General features: G+C 36.0%; 1 protein-coding gene across 1 annotated transcript in view; it reads right to left on the bottom strand.

The window, feature by feature from the left end:
* Positions 1 to 17,500, bottom strand: part of ankfn1b (ankyrin repeat and fibronectin type III domain containing 1b) — a gene marked incomplete at its 3' end in the record, with an annotated part of 147,862 nt that overhangs the window by 57,533 nt on the left and 72,829 nt on the right. The window contains exon 5 of the mRNA XM_079806844.1: positions 4,832 to 4,872. Within this exon, the coding sequence (XP_079662970.1) occupies positions 4,832 to 4,872 (41 nt within the window). The remainder of the gene's footprint in view (positions 1 to 4,831; positions 4,873 to 17,500) is intronic.

Genomic DNA, 17,500 nt, shown 5'->3' with positions numbered 1-17,500 from the left:
TATTTATTCTGGAGCCGATCGTGAGCATGTGAATGTGTCATACATTTATAGAAACAACCCACACACACGGCAACACACAAGAGTGTGTGTTTGTGAGGAAGTGGTTTGCGCTGTGTCATCTCCATACCTTCATCCAGACCGGCGGCCAAACGTGTGTGTATATGTCTGTGTGTGTGAGTAAACGAGAAAAGACGATGCCACACACACACACACGCTTACAAATGAACGAAATGCCAGGCGTGTGTTCTTAGCAACGATTCCGCGGGAAAGTTCCTCTGACGGGGCTTAATTGAGGTGTGTGTGTGTGTGTCTGTGTCTCTGGCACAGCACTGTTGGGGAACCGTCAGACTTTTCATGGCCAAACCACATCAAACACGCAAACCACAACGCCAGCCCCTCCACACACACACACGGCTGAGTCAACCTTTACACATACACACATTAACCACAAAACCAAACACTGAAACATGCACACTTATTAAAGTTATTAGACTGTCTATGTGAAAAATGCTTATGTGGGTCAGAGAGAGAGAGAGAGAGAGAGAGACAGAGAGACATACGGACACTGCTGCCGTATATCATTCATGCTAATTCATTTGATTTTCTCCCTTTAGTTCTGCAACCCACAATAACTAGTCTCACAACTTAAAGCTTATGTGATTTGTTCACAATTGGTTACTAGACGTTTAAACGCAAGACCACTAATGGTTACAGCACATGCGTTTTATTTCTCGCTAATTCTACACATAGACTTGCGGTAACCACTGCACACAAAAACAATGTGACTGGGTGAATTTAACGTCTGGGTGTAAGGTGTCACAGTTTTCATGTAAGACAGTTTGCACTCAGTACTCAGAAGCAAGTAAACTACACTATATTGCCAAAAGTATTGGGACACCCCTTGAATCACTGAATTCAGGTGTTCAATCACTTCACGGCCACAGGTGTATAAATCAAGCACTAGTGCAGACGCTTCTACACACATTAGTGAGAGAATGGGCCGCTCTCAGGAGCTCAGAGAACTCAAGTGTGGGGCCGTGATCGGTTTCCACCTGTGCAATAAGTCCATTCGGGACATTTCCTCACTACTAAATATTCCACGCTCAACTGTTAGTGGTGTTATAACAAAGTGGAAGCAATTGGGAACAAAAGCCATGAAGTGTTAGGCCACGTAAAATCCCAGAGCGGGGTCAGCACATGCTGAGGGTCACAGTGCGCAGAAGTCGCTACAGGCCTCCAAACTAGGGATCGACCGAAATGGATTTTTTGGAAATGGAAAATCGATACCGATTTTTTTTCATCAGCCTTAGCCGATGACCTATACGGGCTGCCGATTTTCTTGAGCCGATATTTGGAGACGATACTGCTTTTGCTCCCTCAATTTACAACATAAAAATGACACAATGATCATGATGATAACAATTTAAAAATTAAAAAAGGAACATTTATTGAACTAAAAAAAAACAATATTTAACAAATAGTAAAAACAGGTGAGGTAGAACAAGAAAAAAAGAGTTCAGTGGTGAAACTAAATTCTGAAAATAAATATTTAAGCATAAATAAAATAATTATACTATTGCACACAGTATCAACAAGCAAGCAGCATAATAAAGTGCACACTGACTGTATTATACTTAAAACTTTTATACTTTTAAAACTATTTACAACCTAGTAATTTAATGGTTAGGTGCACTTAACTTAATCTCTTGTAAAAAATATATGCGAACGCAGCAGCCTTGTATCAGCCGATGCCGATACATGTGAAAATCGCAAATATCGGCCCAATAGATTGGTCTAACACAACTCCAAACTTCTGTGGCCTTGAGATGAGCTCAAGAACAGTGTGTAGAGCTTCATGAAATGGGTTTCCATGGCCGAGCAGCAGGAAGTGCAATGCAAAGCGTGGGATGCAGTGGGGTAAAGCACGCCACCACTGGACTCTAGAGCAGTGGAGACGTGTTCTCTGGAGTGACCAATCACCATGGTCGAGTCTGGGTTTGGCGGTTACCAGGAGAACGGGACTTGCCTGACTGCATTGTGCCAAGTGTAAAGTTTGGTTAAGGGGGGATTATGGTGTGGGGTTGTTTTTCAGGGGTTGGACTTGGCCCCTTAGTTCCAGTGAAAGGAACTCTTAATGCTTCAGCAAACCAAGACATTTTGGACAATTTCATGCTCCCAACTTTGTGGGAACAGTTTGGGGACGGCCTCTTCCTGTCCCAACAACAAGTGATGGTCCATAAAGACATGGATGAGTGAGTTTGGTGAGGAGGAACTGGACTGGCCTGCACAGAGTCTTGACCTCGACCTGATAGAACACCTTTGGGATGAATAGAGCGGAGACTCTCGTCCAACATCAGTGCCTGATCTCACAAATGTGCTTCTAGAAGAACGGTAAAAAATGACCATAAACACACTCCTAAACCTTGAGGAAAGCCTTCCCAGAAGAGTTGAAGCTGTTAGAGCTGCAAAGGTTGGGCCAACTCCATATTAAACCCTACGGATTAACAATGGGATGTCATTTAAGTTCATGCATGTAAAGGCAGGCGTCCCAAAACTTATTGTAAATTAAATTCATATTGGGATGAAGTCTGCACAAATTTCCAAACTTGAGCGTTGACAAAAGTTTGGGATCACTATGAAATTAATACTTTGATTCAGAAAGGATGCAATAAATTAAATTTGTATTTTAAAAAAATGCTGTACTTTTTAACTTTCTATTCAAATAATCCTGAAAACAAAAACGTGTCACCGTTTCCACAAAGATATAAACTGTTTTCAACATTGATAATCATAAATGTTTCTTGAGCAGCAAATCATCATATTAGAATGATTTGTGAAGGATCATGTGACACTGAAGACTGGAGTAATGAGGATAAATTCAGCTTTGATCACAGGACTACATTATATTTTAAGTATATTACAACAGAAAACTGTTATTTTATAATGTAATAATATTACAGGTTTTTTTCACTGTATTTTGTGTCAAATAAATGCAGCCTTGGTGAGCAGAAGAGACTTATTTAAAAACATCAGACTGATCCCACACTTTTGAACAGTAGTGTATTTAATTAATGTCAGTGTGTGTTTATATTTAGTGAAACTCATTTTGATTTTGTCGCTTTGCACAGTTTCATTTTTAGCAAACACCAAAAAATATATATATATATCTTTGACACGTTATTAGAGCCTTTTACCTGCGACCAGAACACACACAACCAACACACCAATTAGGGAATATGAAACCAACACTACATCTGTAATCACTGATCTAGGGTGAGAAATCTCACAAAGCAGCTTTATTAAACCTACCCAAAGAGGAAAAACAAGACTTCATTGTGTGCTCGTCCTTTGATCAGATCAGATCAGCGGTTCAGATCTCATTAGTCAGCCATTAGTGACAGATTTAGGAGATCTGCCATTTTCAATCTAGTAACCAAGGTAACATTGGTGCTCTTGTTGATAGGAAGGCTCTCCTACGCCACATTGTGTGACAGTTTCATAATTCACAGACTCGGAAAGACACGGACCCGGAATAATAACACAATCCCGAGTCAATTTAACATGTCAGGAGCACTAAAACTTTAAAGAGCCAATTTAGTGTTGAGATACAACTGCAACGATCCATAACCTACAGTATTCTTACACGATTACACAAGCGATTTACAGCGCTATCATCTCCAGAGCACTGTAGACCTATACAATCATAACACTTGTCGATAATGTAGTAACCTGATCTTTAATGAATTAATTTCTTTCATGGGATGTTTTGTTTTTATGGACTTGTGAAGCCTCATCTTCACTCAATCATTAAAGGGTTAGTTCACCCAAAAATGAAAATTCTGTCATTAATTACTCACCCTCATGTCGTTCGACACCCGTCAGACCTCCGTTCATCTTCAGAACACAAACGAAGATATTTTAGCTGAAATCTGATGGCTCTGAAAGGCCTCCATTGGCTCAATGGCACGGTTCACTCTCAAGACCCTTAAAAGGTACTAAAGACGTCGTTACAAAGTCCATCTCACTACAGTGGTTCTACAATAACTTTATGAATCGGCGACAATAGTTTTTGTGTTAGTTTACATAGTGATGACGATTTCAAAACAAGGCCTCATGAAGCTTCGAAGCGTTATGAATCAGTGAGTCGATTCAGCAGTTTGAATCGCCAAATTTCAGCAGTTTGGCGGTTTGACACGCGATCCGAATCATGATTCGACTCACTGATTCATAACGCTTCGAAGCTTCATGATGAAAGAAGATGAACGGAGGTCTGACGGGTGTCAAACGACATGAGGGTAAGTAATTAATGACAGAATTTTCATTTTTGGGTGAACTAACCCTTTAAGTTTTTGACTTTCTTCATTGACTATCGCTCATGTTAATGCTATTGAACCTAAAGCAGCAAACCACCAGACAACACACCACGACCAGAGAAAGATGTATATGCTAATTAAATTAACTTTTTAGGAGTCACTTGCAAGATCTTTTTTATTAAATTAAAGCTAATTCAAATGACTTTGACCCTAAAATAATATGCATGTCTCTTTAAAAATGAAAACAAACAACCATTACATGAATTATTGGCTTACCCAGTGGAGGATGTTATGTCTGATTTACCTGCGCATACATACACACTCTCAGACTAATGCAGTAATCGCAGTCAGGTTGGCATTATAAATGCTTACTCTAGATTACAGTTCGTCTAAAACTAGATTATCGCTCTGTTCTGTGGGTCACTAGGCCCAATTAAGGTCAAACGCTTTCCTAATGACTGGACTGATTCATTCTGAAGTTTTTTAACCCCTTGGCATCACCAGCATGAGAGTCTTACCTTCTCTGCCGCGTTCCCTTCCTGTCGATGGAGCCCAGACTCTGAAACACACACAAACACAACGTTACAACCAATTTACAGAGATAGTCATCTCAAAGCATTATTATTACAGAATTCTTCATTCTGATTGGTCAACCGCAACATTCTGTGGTCATGTATTTTATATAATGACACTAAACTGTTGACCCACCAATCTGTGCTAGTTTCATGTCTCATGCATCCCTCCACACACTTTCATCTCACATGATCCGTCATTTAAACTCTTCATGCCAATGTATTTATTGATTTGATAAGAAGCCGTGACATATACAGCTAGATGGTCTCCAGCACATTGCAATGATGTCTGGATACATTAAACCATATTTAATACATTTATCATTTTTGGATGGATGGATGGATGGATGGATGGATGGATGGATGGATGGATGGATGGAAAGACAGACAGAGACAGAACAAAAGGCAGAATGAACAATGATAGAATGATAGATGGAACGATAGACAAAATGATAGAACAATAGAACGATAGACAGAATGATAGAACAGAACGATAGATAGATAGATGGATGGATGGACGGATGGATAGAACGATAGATGGATGGCAGAATGAACAAATTATAGAATGATAGATAGAACGATAGACAAAATGATAGAACAATGGATAGAACAATAGACAGGATGATAGAACGATAGAATGATAGACACAGAGAATGATAGATAGTGATGATACAACCCCAAATCAGAAAAAGTTGGGACGGTATGGAAAACGCAAAAAAAAAAAAAAAGAAGTGATTTCTAAATATACTTTGACTTGTATTTCATTGCAGACAATATGAACACAAAATATTTCATGTTTTGTCTGGTCAACTTCATGTCATTTGTAAATATGCATCCTTTCCTGTCATTCAGACCTGAAACACATTTCAAAAAAAGTTGGGACAGTAAAGCATTTACCACTTTGTAATGTTGCCATTCCTTTTCACAACATTTAAAAGACGTTTAGGGACTGAAGACACCAAGTGATGAAGTGTTTCAGGTGTAATTTTGTCCCATTCTTCCTGCAAACAAGTCTTAAGGTGGGCAACAGTACGGGGTCTTCGTTGTCGCATTTTGCGCTTCAAAATGTGCCACACATTCTCTATTGGAGACAGGTCGGGACTGCAGGCAGGCCAGTCAAGTACCCGAACCCTCTTCCTCCGCAGCCAGGACTTTGTAATGTGTGCAGAATGTGGTTTTGCATAGTCTCGTTGAAATATGCATGGACGTCCCTGGAAAAGATGTCTTCTTGAAGGCAGCATATTATGCTCCAAAATCTCTATGTACTTTTCAGCATTAATGGTGCCTTCACAGAAGTGCAAGTTACCTTTGCCAAGGGCACTGACACAACCCCATACCATGACAGACCCTGGCTTTTGGACTTGTTGCTGGTAACAGTCTGGATGATCCTTTTCTTCTTTGGTCCAGAGCACACGGCGTCCATTCCTCCCAAAAAATACCTTAAATACTGCTTCATCTGACCACAGTACACGTTTCCACTATGTGATGGTCCATCCCAGATGCCTCCGAGCCCAGAGAAGTCGACGGCGCTTCTGGACACTGTTAACATAGGGCTTCCTTTTGGCACAGGACAGTTTTAACTGGCATTTGTGGATGTAACTACGTATTGTGGTACTTGACAAAGGTTTGCCAAAGTAGTCCTGAGCCCATGTGGTGATATCGCTTATAGATGAATGACGATTCTTGATGCAGTGCCGCCTGAGGGATCTGAGATCACGGTTGTTCAGCTTAGGCTTGCGCCCTTGTCCTTTACGCACTGAAATTCCTCCAGATTCCTTGAATCTTTTAATTATGTTATGCACTGTTGAATGTGAAATATCCAAATCTCTTCCTATCTTTCTTTGAGGAACATTGTTTTTAAACATTTCAATAATTTTCTCACGTATTTGTTGGCAAACTGGCGATCCTCGGCCCATCTTTGCTCCTAAAGGATTAGACCTTTCTTGGATGCTGCTTTTGTACCAAATCATAATTACAATCACCTGTTGACATCACCTGTTTCAAATCACATCATTATTTAACCATTTTACCTCATTACTAGCCCTAAATTGCCCCTGTCCCAACTTTTCTTTAAATGTGTTGCAGGTCTGAATGACAGGAAAGGATGCATATTTACAAATGACATGAAGTTGACCAGACAAAACATGAAATATTTTGTGTTCATATTATCTGCAATGAAATACAAGTCAAAGTAAATTTAGAAATCACTTCTTTTTTTTTCTTTTTTTTTTGCGTTTTCCATACTCTCCCAACTTTTTCTGATTTGGGGTTGTAGAACGATAGATAGAACGATAGATAGAATGATAGATGGATGGATGGATGGATGATGGATGGCAGAATGGACAAATGATAGTATGATAGACAAAATGATAGAACAATGGATAGAACGATAGACAGGATGATAGAACGATAGATAGAACGATAGACAGGATGATAGAACGATAGATAGATAGATAGATAGAACGATAGATAGAACGATAGATAGAACGATAGATAGAACGATAGATAGAACGATAGAACGATAGATAGATAGAACGATAGATAGATAGATAGATAGATAGATAGATAGATAGATAGATAGATAGATAGATAGATAGATAGATAGATAGATAGATAGATAGATAGATAGATAGATAGATAGATAGATAGATAGATAGATAGATAGAACAAACGATAGAGAGAGACAGACAGACAGACAGATAGACAGACAGACAGAATGATAGATAGAATGATAGAACGATAGATAGAATGATAGATAGAATGTTTGAATGATAGACAAAATGATAGAAAGAAAGAACGATAGATAGAACGAACAATAGACAGATAGATAGACAGACAGACAGAATGATAGACAGATAGATAGAATGTTAGAAAGATAGATAGATAGATAGATAGATAGATAGATAGATAGATAGATAGATAGATAGATAGATAGATAGATAGATAGATAGATAGATAGATAGATAGATAGATAGATAGATAGATAGATAGATAGATAGATAGATAGATAGATAGAAGTAGGGATGGATGGATGGACAGATGTATGGATGGATGGATGGATGGATGGATGGATGGATGGATGAATGGACAGAACGACAGACAGACAGATGTGGTGACATTTGAAATGGTGTGTGTGTTGTTTCAAAGCTAACAGCTGGAGACAGGACAGTCACTGCTGTGATTCTGACCTTTACCTGTGAGAGTTCCAGAGACAAAAAAAAAGACAGAATTATAAAATGACATCTTAAGTATGATTTCAAACCTACAGTCACGCAAAGTTGTTTAAACACCGTTAACGTCTGACGCTGCTGCCTTTCCTCCACTCACACTGTTCCTCCAGAGCCCGAGCGACAGGCAGGAGTCAGAGCCTCGCAGAACGGCATCTTCACTCTCATTACACCGGAGGAATCCGACAGAAACACAACTTCTCACTGAGAACATCACTCAACACGCATCGGGTGTCATAGTGTGCTGCAGGTAAAGACGTTTAACAAAACTAACACACACACACACACTTCAGCGATCACATACCTGTGCAGTTTCACCTGTCGCACTCGCTTTCTCTTCAGGTACAGACTAGCTAAACCACACGCCGGTGTCTCTATCTGTCTCTCTCTCTCTCTGCTGGAGGTGTTCTGGAGTTTTTTTTTATCACAGCCCGTTTTCTTTGCTACTGCTGACTTGGTGTACTTTAATTGTGGTTGCCAGGCGATAAGCTTCACTAACTGTGCAGTAAACACACACAGAGAGAGAAAGAGAGAGAGAGGGAGAGAGGGAGAGAGAGAGAGAGAGAGAGAGAGGGGGTGTTCTAAACACTGCTGAATACTAATTGCTGTCACAATAAAAGTTAAACGAAAGGCCAGTGGCACATCACACTTAGTGTTTGTTAGATAGTTGCACCATATAATTGTGCAGTAAAATTGCATCGTGTCACATTTCACATAATTTGTACTCATTAGTGAGCAGGTGCTGTCATATTCTTCCAAATCGGTCTTCAATAATTCACAAACTAGTTTTATTCTCCCTATGAAATGACCCAACGCATGTAATATTCAGAGTTTTCGTTTCCATTTGACGTGTCATTAATGCAGAGGCGCGGGCGAGCAGGTATGAAACACTCATTCATTCACATCGGTATCCGTTTATGTGATGCCGTTTCTCTTTTGTTGCATTGATTGAGTTAAAGCGCATGATTAACAGCTCGTCAAATATTCCTTCTGAGGATTAGAGACGAGCAGCTGAACGAACGGCTCCAGATGAGGAAGCAGATGCGCATGATAATGAGCCGCTTTTCTGTTTGCTTTTATTGTGAATGAATCTGATCTTCACCAGTGTTGGGCACGCTACTTTAAAAAAGTAATTAGTTATAGTTACTAGTTACTTCTTACAAATAGTAACTGAGTTACATCACTATAAAAGTAACTAATTACCAGGGAAAGTAACTACTTTTTTTAGGGCTGTCAAAAGATTAATTGCGATTAATCGCATTCCAAAATAAAAGTTTGTGTTGACATAATATATGTGTGTGTACACACAAGCATGTATATATTTAAGAAAAAAATATTATTTTTATATATAAAACATTTATATTTATATATATTATAGATTATATAAATGTATATACAGTATATACATGCAAATATTTCTTAAATACAGTATATACATGAATGTGTGTGTATATATTTATATATAAATAATAATTAACAAAGTACACACACATATATTATGTAAACACAAACTTTTATATTGGATGCGATTAATCACGATTAATCTTTTGACAGCCCTAGTTCAAATATGTCAAATAACTTGGATGCCCCCAATATTAAATATGTTAAATGAATGAATTGGACACTAAATAGAATAAATTATTATTATAAAACATTGTACATTAACCCCCTCGAGTCGGCGGTCGCGCCGGCGCAATCGGCTCTTTTTTTCTTATCAGTGCCAAAGAGACTCAAATAACTGTCGTTTTTTATCATTCAGGCAAGTGTTATACATCATTATAATCTGTTAAATTTCTATTTTTTTGTGTGTACAGTCACAATAAAAACAAAATGTTTTGCTTTTTGCAAAATAAAGAAAACAAACATGATGCGCGATCTGCAGCCTCACTCTCAAAGACGTTCATTCAGATAGTCTTCAGAAAAGGAACTCTAGCTTAGCGAATACTGGTCTCACAAACATAAGACATATGTCTAAAGAAACGCTGAAATGTCAGGTTTTAAACAATGTAAACCTAATCAAAAACAAATATTCTGAGTTTATGTAATCTGTTCGAAAAGCGATACATGTCAGTCACCCGGCAAGCTACTTCATTATCCGGTAATGCGACCACGGCCACGGATCGCGCGCTCTTTCAGATTCAAATACTGACGATCCACGATAGTCGCCGCCCACATATCAACTCATACAATCACATCTAGTGAAGCACTGTAAACGTTACTTCAGCTACATCGTTTTGAGACGCGTTTGAGCAATAATCCTGGATTTATTCTCCTCATGCAAAGCTGTTCATTTCTGAAAGCAAAGGACTCCGCCGCTAAGGTCAGTTTAACTTTATTCTGTTAGCATCTGTGAATATTAAATGCAAAAAGACCGTTTAAATATGAATCCTGTTGCAACATTAAATGTCATACACGCAAGATTTATTTGGCTTGTTTTGGACAGATTATAACGTGTTTATTGTAAAAGAGCCTAGTGTCACATCAATAAAGCTTTTATTCGCAAATGTCTGCTCAGATGCTATAAATATAGTACCAGTCAAATGTATTTTGCTTCATATTGATGTTTAAATATTATAGCCTAATGTTATTTTTTTTATTTAATATCAAAGTTTGTCAGAAATGATTCTGGAGTTTTGTTTTGTAGAAAGTTATTTTTTTGTTTTGTATTGCTTTCTTTAAAGTGAATTTCGTTTTGTATAAATTGAATCTTAATTTTAATTATTATAATTTTTTTAGCATGAGACTACTTTTAAAAACATAAAAATAGTACAAAAAATGTAGAAAAAAATGCTCTTCTTAGTAATTTTTGTCTTGTTTCTAGTCTAAATCTTAAATCAAGATGCATTTACTAGATAAGTACAATTTCAAGTAAATAAGAAGAGCATTTTTTTGCTCTCTCATTCAGGTATGAAGCTCATTCATTATGCAGCTCATTATGCGGGCTATTGTGTTATTTTGTCCTCTCAGGTGATACTCATCATTATTCATTAGCTATCACGCCTCCTCGCATACTGGCTTTGTGAAGAAAAACTGTCTTACAAATTTTAAATCAGTGTATTGTTTTACGTGAATGAGTAGGCTCAATGATTCTCACATCAGCAAAAACTCAATGCAAATACACACAGGAGTCAAAAGTCTTGTGGACACATATCTATTGTGTGTTTTGATGCCTTAATTAAAAAAAAAATGTTTTTGTTTTTTTCAAAAACCATGCATAAATATTTTCTATCAAAAATACAAGCATGTACATACATGTTGCTCACATATTATGGTAGCCCAGTTTGTGCTGAATACAGTGTTATTACACTTTTGCCATTAAAGTGTTTATAAGCAACTGAAAAAAAAACACAAATGTAAGAGCATGTCAAAACTTCTAAAGGGTCCCAAAAGAGCTCAGACTCCTAAGGGTTAATGTACACTATTGTAATGTTGCTGTGTGACAATGTGAGAGACACCTATCAAATTCAATACATTATTGTAAATATTATCAGTAGGCCTACTATAGGTGTAAATATTGTGTAAATATTATCAGTGCTATACTACTCCTTTGGTAGTGGAGCTCACGTTATCACATGGGTTTTTAGCCACTCATTGTGTGGCGGCATGTGATGATGTGAGGCGCTTCATTAGATTAGAAATACTTGCCACCGACGTGAAGAGAGTCTTTCTTCATGGGCATAAGTTGCACGTTACATAAACACTCTTACCTTTCCCCTCAACGAGGGAAAAGTAGCGCTTATACTTCCAGTTTGCGAAAGCTACCTTTGAAGTCGTTGGTGTGTGTGACTGTGCATATGCGTGTGTGTGTGTGTGTGCACAACCAACCAGAGAAAAAAAAAGCGTTGCAGGTCCGACTGACAGAGAGCCTGTTCGGATGAAAACCGCTTCAGTGAGCTCAATTATAGTAACGCCACATTTTATTCTCAGTAACGCTAACGGCGTTGTAACGGGAGAAACCGTAATTAGTTTGATTACTCGTTAGTGAAAAAAATTATTCGGATGGTAACTCCATATTGAATGTTATCTATAACGCCGTTATTCCCATCACTGGTCTTCACTGACCCACTGAACTAACAGAGATATTACACTGAAAAAAAAAAAAAGTATTTTTACTGCTTGTTCAAATTGCTTACTTAAAATGACACAATTGCTATACACTTTGTCCTAACTTAATTTTATTGTGTTCAATCCACTTAAATATAAGTCAAATTGAAGTTTACCTAATCCGTTTGTGTTGAGATTACATGAATGATTTGTGTTGCATCAACTGAAACTGGACGGGGCTTGTTAGTTCCCAGCATGCTTTGCATATGGCTAAATTAAGAGAGACTAAATGTGGTTATTTTATATGTAAAAGTGTTATTTTATGTATTTTTGAGCAAGATGAGAAAGGGGGAGACTTGATTGTGTTTAATAGTGTTTAATATTCAATTATGTTGGAATTATTAGAAGAATTTAAATTACAGTGGGTTACCATTGTGGAGAAGAGTGAACATTTGCTTAGCCTGTGGACTATCGTCATAACGGCTTTGCTGAAGGAGCTTAGCATTTAAGATGTTAATGTGTGCTATTTCTTGCTAAAAGTTTGTCAACTAACTAATGCAGTATTCAGTTGTGTAACATTAAAACATATGAAATTGAAGTGGATGAATGAATAAATTAAATTTAATGCCTGAATCATGTCAGGGAGCCGTAAAAACTCACTTTGAGATACTGAATTGAGTCACTTAAAATGTATTCATTCTATGATGTTGTTGTTTGTTCAACTTAATTGATTCATGTGGGACCGATGTACACAATTAAATCATGTAAATCCAACACTCTTTTTTCCTCAGTGTATTACAATACATCAACTTTGTTTCATAGTTAAAATAATGAATGTTCAAGACTGAAAAAAATGTGCAATATTATGTTATAAATGAATAATTTTTTTCATGATGCCACTTCATTACATTAAAATATAATGAATACTATATATATATATATATATATATATATATATATATATATATATATATATATAGTATATTATATATATATATATATATATATATATACTATAATAATATATATTGAAATTATAAAATTTTAATATATTATTATTTTATACTTTTTTAAAATATAATATATTTTATTAACATTATACAATTTAAATATATTATTAATAATATAAATTGTAATATATTATTATTTTATAAAATAAATAAAATATATAATTTATTAACATTTGATATATTATTTTATAGAATAATAAAAAATGTATTTATACTTTAATACTAGTAAATAAATACACTTAATAATACAATTAACAATTGTATTATTAACTAACATTAACAAAGGATCATAAATGCTGTACAAATATTTTGTTCATAGTTAGTTCTTGTTAACTCATTTTAACAAATGAGACCTTATACTTGTATACTTACACTACTTATTTTTATACTAAACATGTAATATTTCATATTCATAATTTTTATATACTTTATATAGAAAATACTGACTTTTTTAGTGTTTGTTTAATATTAGATAATTTCTTTAATTGTGAAATTTGATGCATTAAAACATAATCATAAAAATATCCTGCACTGTAAAAAAAAGGTTGTTTCAACTTAAAAAAGTAAGTGTTCGTGCTGCTTTAAAATTTTACGTTTATTCAACTTGAAATGTGAAGTTGTGATAACTTGGATATTTGAGTTGACTGAACTTAAAATTAAGGCAGCACGAAAACGCACTTTTTTAATTTGTGTATTAAAATGATTAAATTAATATTTTAAAATAAAAATGTCTATTAAAATGTATGATTTAGATTTAAACAGATCCAGCTTTCTAAACAACATTTTTTAACAAAACATTTCCATGACTTGAAAAATCACAATTTCAATGACGATGGGAAACCTAAAAAAAAATCCTACAAAATGTTATTAGATTACTCACAAATGTATACACTATAAAAGTTATTCTGAGAGATGAAGTCGTGTTTACACTGCAAATTTATTCTAGTTTCTAGTCGGGTTTCCTGGTCAATCTACAGTACCTAAAACACAAACACCCCACACACACAACAGCGGTGTGTGTGTGTGTGTGTGTGTGTGTGTCCATAGGAGGGGCAGAACTCCAGAAGAGATGCCTGCTGAGGTTGCCATGGCAGCAGTGTCTCATCCAATCCAAGAGCTCCCATAATGCCATGCAGGGATTTGGGACACTGGCTGGGCATACATCATTCAAAAGAGAAGGTTAATGAAACTAATGATGAATATATGAACATAAACACACGCTGGGAGACTCACGTTCTGTCTTTTAAATGCTGTGTTTAAGTTAAATGTCAAAAGTCGGAGCCCGTCTCTGGCAGACACATATTCACACCCACTTCAACTAAATGAGGTTGTTCTAGTATGAAATGGAAAATTGGAAACATTTGCAGCACATTATATGAAATGGAAAATCTAAAAGTGTCTCTCTCTCTGTTCGTTTGCCATAATGATCCGCTGTTCAGCTCCCGTCTGCACGCATGGCTGTGCGCTAATTATAATACAAACTGCTCTCCAAAACATAAGGACTTTTATAATTGTTCTTCCATATTTCTCGCTGAATGTCTGTTTATTTTAGACTTTAAAACATATACAGTAGCAGTGACACTCGAATGGATTTATGCTTCTTGTGATCTAAAAAAGCCTTTTGATCTAAAAGCTTCTGCTTATGAGTTTTGTAGGCAAATGTAAGTGTGAATTTGCTTATTAAGCAATGGGAGTGTTTGATTTATTTGTAAAATGGCCCAAAAAACTAGTAAACTTAGTAAAGAAAGCTAAAAACATATCTTTTTACCTTGGCATTTAATTAGTTACTTATAATAAATTATGTCGTGCTTTCCTGTCAGATATGTTGTGTATGATTTTTATTTTTATGTTGGTTTACCATATATTTTGTATGTTGCATTTGACCTTTTTCAATTTCTTATGTTTGATGTACATATTTTTATTGAATATGATTTTTATGTAAAGCACTTTGAACTGCATTATATGCCTTAAAAGTGCTATATAAATAAAGTTTATTATTATTATTATTAGTCAAAAGCTGTGTCCAGACACACTGAGCTGTAGTTTTCTCTCCAGAACTTCTCGATCAATTAAAAAGACCCCAAAACTGAATGTGTCTTTTGCTGGCATATGATTCAATTTAGTCCAATATGTTTCAAATATTCAGGAGTAGTTGTTCAGCGAGGACAAGCACAATGAAACTGACATGCTATAAACCAACAAACAACAGGAAATAATCTGATTCAGTCACGATATCGAAATCATTTCCAAATCAAGAGAGAAATGGACAGTACATCTTTCCTTGAGACTATATTCCAAGTATTATGAAGCCATACTTTTATGCAAAACAGATCAAAATGTTAACCGTTATTTACTTAGAATAAGTCATATAAATCTATATTCTTGTCCATGACTGTTTAGGTTTAAAGTTTTTTCAGACCTTGCGAAGCCGGTTTATATAAATACATACAAATAAAATAAAATGTCCTGATATGTTTTACATATATGTTTTTACATATTTTGTTTTTATATGTTTTTAGACCTTCAAAAACCTGTTTTTAAAATACAAAAAAAATGTAATAAAATTTCCAGATAAGTTTTACAATTTTTTCAGACCTTGCAAAGCCTGTTTTTAAAATACTTAAATATTACATCAAATTAAATTAATTTCCATGATATATTTTATAGTTTTTCAAGACCTTCAGAAGCCTATTTTTAAAATACATAAAAATAAAATAAAATACAATTTCCCTAAATGTTCTAGTTTTTTCAGACCTTGCGAATCCTGTTTTTAAAATACATGAAAAAAAAAAAAAAAACATAAAAATTTCCCTGGTGTTTTTTCCCCCCGAGACCTTCAGAAGCCAGTTTTTAAAATACATAAATATAAAATCAAATTAAATTAATTTCCATGATATATGTTTTATAGTTTTTCAAGACCTTCAGAAGCCTGTTTTCAAAATACAAGAAAATTAAATTAAATTAAAAAAAATATATATAAATATCCCAGTTTTTTTGTTTGTTTTCCGAAACCTTCAGAAGCCCGTTTTCAAAATACATGAAAAAAAAAAAAAAAAACATAAAAATTTCCCTGGTGTTTTTTTTCCCCCGAGACCTTCAGAAGCCAGTTTTTAAAATACATAAATATAAAATCAAATTAAATAAATTTCCATGATATATGTTTTATAGTTTTTCAAGACCTTCAGAAGCCTGTTTTCAAAATACATAAAAAAACAACATAAAATGTCCTGATATGTTTTACAGTTTTTAGACCTTCAGAAGCCTGTTTTTAAAATACACAAAAATAAAAAAACAAACATTTCCCGGATTTGTTTTATAGTTTTTTCAGACCATGAGAAGCCTGTACATAAAGAGTGACCTCGGAGCAATAAAACATTCCTCTGGGTGAGGATGCTGTGGAGACATCTGTTTATGTATCTTATCATGTGTATTGCATAACTTTTATTGACACCATGCATGCGAATATTTAAAATAGACAAATCCAATCAAATCAAAATTCCCCGATAAGTTTAACGTTTTTTCAAGACCATGAGAAACCTGGTTATAAAGAGCGACCTCTGAGCAATAAAAGATTCCTCTGGGTGAGGATGCTGTGTGTCAGAATGAAAGAACCGCAGATCTGCGATCAGTGTCACTGGACGATTAACATGGCCGTGATGTGAGTTATAGTGAGCGACAGACGCTCTGAGCATGTGTGTGTGTCTGCTGATGGGTGTGTCAAGCACCATCTACCACGGCTTGCGGTTCCTGTGGGGAGCGACTGAATGCTACCCATAAATCTCTGCAGTGTAGCCACCTCAAATCAGGGTAATGGGGCTAGAAGACATGCTGTCATCCGCATGATGAAGTCATTCGCATGCAGACCGATGCCAGCCGCGGCGGTGGGTCCGTCAGACACCACTGATTTACTGACTGCCGCGCAACGGCCCATATCTACATTTCCAATCAGTTTTTTTTGCTTTATTATGGGTGTGGGTCTCCATATTGAATGTCTGTTCTCAAAACAATGACTGTGACCGGTCCAGCGCACAGCCAAGACCACAAAAATCAGTCTAGGTCATCTCTACATGTTCTCTTTCTCACGGCTCTCTCTGTTTATTTTCCTTCATTAGTATTAAACAAGCCATCAGACATCAAACATTTCTCTGGCTCTCATTGTGAAGCGTGTGCTCAACTTTCTGCTGAAGTCGGAATGAAAAGCGAGATTAAAAGAGAAGGAAGGAGCAGAGTGACAGACAGCAAAAGAAGACCTGGATAAGTGGAGACGGGTGTTGAGCCGGTTGTGATGGTCCAGGTCGCCCCTGCTGGTGAATGCTGTAACTACACCATCTGGA

The sequence above is a fragment of the Gobio gobio genome (genome assembly GCF_949357685.1).
Source record: "Gobio gobio genome assembly, chromosome: 23".
NCBI lineage: Eukaryota > Metazoa > Chordata > Actinopteri > Cypriniformes > Gobionidae > Gobio > Gobio gobio.
The sequence above is the reverse complement of the archived record's forward strand: the minus strand, read 5'-3'. Positions and strand labels throughout refer to the sequence as shown.